The sequence below is a fragment of the Saprolegnia parasitica genome (genome assembly GCF_000151545.1).
Source record: "Saprolegnia parasitica CBS 223.65 unplaced genomic scaffold supercont2.16, whole genome shotgun sequence".
Classification (NCBI taxonomy): domain Eukaryota; phylum Oomycota; class Saprolegniomycetes; order Saprolegniales; family Saprolegniaceae; genus Saprolegnia; species Saprolegnia parasitica.
In genome coordinates, this window is record NW_012156410.1 from 68397 (window position 1) to 73770 (window position 5374).

Here is a 5374-nt window from a genome sequence, read left to right on the forward strand (position 1 = left end):
GGGCGCGGCCGTCGAGCTCGTCTTCGCACCCGACGTCCTTTGCCTCCAGCAACGACGACGCCATGTGCTTTCGCATGCAGGCCAATACGCCGACGAGCAGCTGCGAGATGGAGCTGCATAAGGACTCGACGGCCATCGTGCAGGTGCAGGTCGAAGCCACGATCGCCGCGAGCTTCCAATGGACGCTGCTGCAAGCCGGTCTCCAAGTCCTCCCCGTCGCGTCCGAGTCGTTCTTGCGCGTGAACGCCCAAGGCTTTTGCTCGATCCAGCACATGCTCTTGCTCGGAAGCCACCGCGCGTTCGTCGACGTCCTCCTCTGCCCCGATGCAGCGTGAGATACAGTATCTTGGGGACTATTTAACGTGCAGTCTATCTTTTGTCCACGAGTTTCGATAGGGTCTCGGTGATCGAGCTACTATCTTTGCTTGCGGACTGCAACGTACAAGAAACTCATATTTACATTGCTGAGTTTATTACGGCAGCGTGGACAGTCAAAAGGCAGCTATAGGCCAGACGTATGTCCTTTTGGCCGCGGCTATCGTCACGACGTCGACCGCCGTCGCGCCCGCCGCAAAGCGCGTTCGACTGCACGTATGATTTCATCCGTTGCAGTCGCTTCGCTCATCGCTACGAGCGCTGGGTGTTCCAACACTGGACGGGTTCGTCCAGAACCACCTGTGGAGTGGCCTGTGCGGCCGTCGAGGCGTCGAGCTACCTACTGTTGTTTCTTGGTATACTATTGGACGGTGGCGTCGTTGTCGTTGTCGTTGGCGGTGCGTGGGCGTGGACGCGGGCAGGGCGGTCGTCGGAGCGCGGCTGAAGGGAGCGGTGTTGGTTGTGGTCGATCGGCTGCAAAATGGAAAATGAAGACTTTGCGACTGCGCGTTGCGGCACGTAAAAGCGATTATCGAGTGTAGAATCGATTGAGAACCTTTGTACGTGTACTTGTTTCTTGTATACCGAGTGTAAAAGTTGGGAGCTGAACCAGCTACCAGTCGGGAGAAGCGTGGACCCTGTCGCGCAGGAAACTGGCCACCACTCGCACGAATCAAGGTGCATCTCCATACGCCAGTTCGAGCCACAACAGACTGCAGACGCAACCAGCGTCCAGAGCCCTACCCCTTCTCCCCACGACGTAGCAAAACCACGCGAAACCCTCGTAAATAAACAGTCCGCGTTGGATTTAGTTGCACAATAATTACACTCAACGAACACAGCACGTGCACCAACTAGGCGCCGAGCCAATGGCGCTGGCCAATCTCAAGGCCGATGCTCGCACCGGACGAGATCCCGAGAAGGAGGCCGAGACACATGACGGCGCCGGCCGACTCGCGGTCTTCCTGCGGCAGCAAGCGCGGGCCGAGACCGATCGTGATCGTGCTGAGCACGCCAGTCGAGAGGCCGAGGAGCAGATTCACCAGTAGCTGCCACACCACGTTCAAGGCGCGCGCCTCCTCGAGCAAGAACAGCGGGTTGCGGCCGCTGCCTGGCAGCCCCGCGAGGAGCGCGAGAAACAACAAGCTGCGCGCGATCGTCCAGTAAAAGCACGAGTGCAGCGTAAAGAACGGGTAGAGCTTGGGCGCGACCATGCGGCCGGCAAAGTCGCCGTAGTTGTAGCTCAGCAAGACGCCATTGACGTACCAGTTGGCCCAGCTCGCGCCGTTCGCGAGCTGGTACCCGGACGAGATGCCAATGCCGGGGAAGCTCACGAGCGAGACGACGAAGATGAGGCACTGGCTCACGAGCGGCAGCCAGAGCACGTGCGTAATGCGCCAGAGACGAGCCCACGTCGCCGGCAGCGCTTCGCGCCGGACCGCCGTCGTCGCGTGCGTCCGCGCGACCAAGTAGATGAGCGACGGGATGCGCAGCAGCTCGTGGTAGACGACAAGCGCGAGTACGCAGACGAGCATGAAGATGCTAAAGAAGATGTAGAACGACACTTGCTGGATCTCGTGGAGCGCCGTCGGCGGCGGGTCGAGGCCGCCGACGCACAGCTGGATGAGCGTGTTGAGCGAAATGTTGAGGATACCCGAGGTGCCATTGCCGAGCTGCATCGCGTTCGTGAAGATGGCTTCCGGGAAGAGCGCCGAGAGCGCATAGAACGTCGCTTCCGTGAGCGAGTTGGCGAAGCCGACCGTGCCGAACGCAACCAAGACGATGCGGCCGCCGACCTCGGGCGATACGTTGCAGACGTCCTGGAGGACGATCGCGACCGCCGAGAGAAGGTAGAGCGTGTACCCGACGCGGACGCGCCAGAGCACTCCGAGCTTCGAGTCGAGCCCGAGCAGCACTTGCACCAAGTGCCCGAGAAACATGGGCCACGTCGAGATCGGTGTCGTGAGGTACTCGAAGCGCAACGTCGTGTTGACAAAGCGCGCGGCGTAGTACGTCTGCGCCGACAAGCACGAGTAGTACGCCCAGAGGCAGCTGCCGTTGAGGAAGAGCAGCGACCACCAGATGAAGCGCGTGTGGCAGCGGATGTCATCGAGGACCGAGGCCGGCATCGCATCCGTATCGTCCAAAATATCCTCAGCGCGCACGTACAGCACCGTGTTATGAGCCTTCGGATCCATCGGCGAGGGCGTCAAAAGCCGTGTGAGCCTCGACGTTCGCTGTAAAAGCATCGGACGCAGCTACTTGTTGAGGTCGTAGCTGTCGCTGTCGCGTCGCCACAAGTCCCAGCGCACCGACCACTGACGCGTGAGTAACGAGCGAGGTCTGCGAGGACGTAAAGACCACGGCCGCTCGCCTGCCTCGCAGCGCTGCAGCGAGATCCAAGAGGTGTGGAGTCGCTGCCAGGTGTAGCAAGAGAGGAGATGGAACTTGCACAAAGACCGAGATGGATGGTCTCTGAAGATGGACTAATACAGTACGCCGCATGACGCGTGCGACAGAGCGTTGCTTGGCGATGGAGAGAGATCTCGATGGAGAAGAGACCTCGTGACGCAGCACGGGCGACGGCTACTTGGCACTTATTCGAGGCGAGAAAGCGCCGATTAGAGTTCTCGCCAACGCTCCATGAGGCAGCGACGCACCTGCGTCGATGGCGCTGTCGCCGAAACCTCCCATGCCGCAGCTGACAGGACGTGGCCACTGTCGGAGGAGGAAAGGCTGTCGGGGTCTGGTCGAATATATGCTTGTCAAGAAGAACGAGTGCTAGCCCTTGCAAGTAAGTCGATCAACCATCGCTTCCAGCGCGGTCACCCTTGTGATGAGAAACCGAGATCGGCGATCGAAGCGCGTTGCATCAGCCCAGCGCTGCTTCGAGCATGCCACGTTTCCTGCTTCTGAAGCAAACGTCGGCTTTTGATTCGTGGATACTCAGCCGATATGTCTGAAATTGACCAATGAGATGGTGCATTCGGCCAAGTGCACAACATCGCCAACCGATCAACCGACTCTACCAGGCCCGGCCACGACGCTCCATGATAGCCTGATAGCGACCATATGTTGCACAGTTTACCAATTAAACTATACTACTTTAAAGTGAAGTCTACGGTGGAGTCTCTCTTCCTTCCGACGCGTACCTTTGTCAGTGTCGCTGCTGCCACGTCATCGATCGTCGGTCGGTCCATTGCGTTGCGCTGGAGACCCACAACGCCAGCCATACATATCCTTTGAGATCTAGGGCAACAGAAGCACTCAATTTTCTCATCTTCCTTCAGTCTGCATGCATACTAACCGCTGAAAACAAAAACTCTGTGTGATCGTTGCTCTCGATGAGTTCGTTCAGTCACGTGGGAGGCAGTGCGAGCGCAAGTCGCCATCGTCGGCGCCTCTTTGCGATACGCCACCTCCACGTATCTCTCTTTTCGTGATTCTCGTCAACCAACGGATCGAGTTGCGTTCAAAAAGTGTCTAATAAAAGAGGCATAACGACGATGCAAGGAGGCTTAGGGTTGCAAGGACAAGCGTTTTTGCTGCAACCCACCGGTGGCTAAAAAACGGATCTCGTTGGTTCGTCGTCACTTGCAAATCTCTTGGCCAAGCAGCACCCAACAAGTCGATTGTATAATCGCCAGCGCTGCTTCAAGAGCGAACGACTACCTTTAACGCACCCCAAGATCCCTCCCTGACACCGTGAGACAGCATGGGCGACAGTAATGTACTTCTCACCGACGAGCTCGAGCTCGAAGCGCCGCCGCTGACGCCCGCCGAGACCAGCGAGATGCTTACCGACGCGGAGCCAAGAAAACAATCAAAAAAGACATCGACGTACCGACCCGACATTGACGGTCTCCGCGCCGTCGCCGTCGTGCCCGTCGTCGTCTTCCACGCCTATCCCTCTGCGTTTCCCGGTGGATTCGTGGGCGTTGACGTCTTCTTTGTCATCTCTGGCTTTCTCATTTCGAGAATCCTCTTCCACGAACAGTCCAGCGGCACATTTTCGTACGCGCGCTTTTACACGCGGCGCGTCCGGCGGCTCTTTCCCGCGCTGCTGCTCGTGCTGGCAACGACCCTCGGCCTTGGCTGCTATTTCTTTCTTACGCGCAAGCTCCAGGCGCTGGCCGCGACGCTGCTTGCAGGCTCACTTTTTGGCGCCAACTTGCAGATCCTCGCACTCGAACGCGACTACTTTGATCTGGACACCAAGACCAACCCGCTACTGCATCTCTGGTCGCTCGGCGTCGAAGAGCAGTTTTACCTCTTCTGGCCCTTCGTCGCGGCGATGGCCATGAAGCTGCGCCTGAACCGCAGCATCCTCCTTCAACTCACCATCCTCGCCATCAGCTTTACCCTCAATCTCGCGCTTCTCGGGGTTGGCGGCAACAACAAAATGTCATTCTACCTCCCGTTCCCGCGGTTTTGGCAGATGGCACTCGGGGGTCTTCTCGCCTACTACGCCCACCGGACGCCGTCCACGCAGCAGACCAACGACGATGACGACGCTCCGAAGGACGACGATATTGAGGCTTTTGCCACGCCCGGGAGATCCTGCTTGTGTTCGCTGCTCGGCGCGGCGCTCCTCGTGCTCGCCTATGCCAGTATCGACGAGAGCTGCGCGTTCCCAGGCTTTTGGGCGACGCTGCCGTCGACGGCCGCCCTCTTTCTCTTGGCTGCGGGTCCCGACGCCGTTGTCAACACCTATGTGTTGAGTCAACCGATCTTCGTGTACATTGGCAAGATCAGCTACTGCTGGTACCTCTGGCACTGGCCGCTCCTCGTCTTCGCCGCCGACGCCTACCCCCTCGACAACGCTCGCCCCGCCTACTTGACGCCAATGGCGATCGTCTGCTTCAGTGCGATCGCCAGTGTCGCGACGCACGAGGGGCTTGAGAAAGGCCTTCGTCGCCGCAAAGCTGCTTGGATCACGCCGCTGCTTGTTGTCGGTATGGTGGTTCTCGGTGTTGCTGCCGCGTTCGTCTCTACGTCG

The 5374-nt window shown here is 58.9% G+C and overlaps 3 protein-coding genes across 3 annotated transcripts in view; 2 read left to right on the forward strand and 1 right to left on the reverse strand.

Moving 5' to 3' along the window:
• SPRG_19688 (hypothetical protein) overlaps window positions 1–335 on the forward strand; it is a gene marked incomplete at both ends in the record, with an annotated part of 1334 nt that extends 999 nt beyond the window's left edge. The window contains one exon of the mRNA XM_012344125.1: window positions 50–335. Within this exon, the coding sequence (XP_012199515.1) occupies window positions 50–335 (286 nt within the window). The remainder of the gene's footprint in view (window positions 1–49) is intronic.
• Window positions 336–1229: 894 nt separating this feature from the next.
• Window positions 1230–2573, reverse strand: SPRG_04858 (hypothetical protein; the record flags this gene model as incomplete). Its single annotated transcript, XM_012343999.1, has 1 exon — window positions 1230–2573. One exon carries the CDS (start codon window positions 2571–2573, stop codon window positions 1230–1232), a length of 1344 nt encoding a protein of 447 aa, XP_012199389.1.
• A 1517-nt stretch (window positions 2574–4090) lies between these two features.
• Window positions 4091–5330, forward strand: SPRG_04859 (hypothetical protein; the record flags this gene model as incomplete). Its single annotated transcript, XM_012344000.1, has 1 exon — window positions 4091–5330. A coding segment is annotated over one exon (1240 nt), but the record flags the coding sequence as incomplete, so codon positions are not given.
• Window positions 5331–5374: the final 44 nt, after the last annotated feature.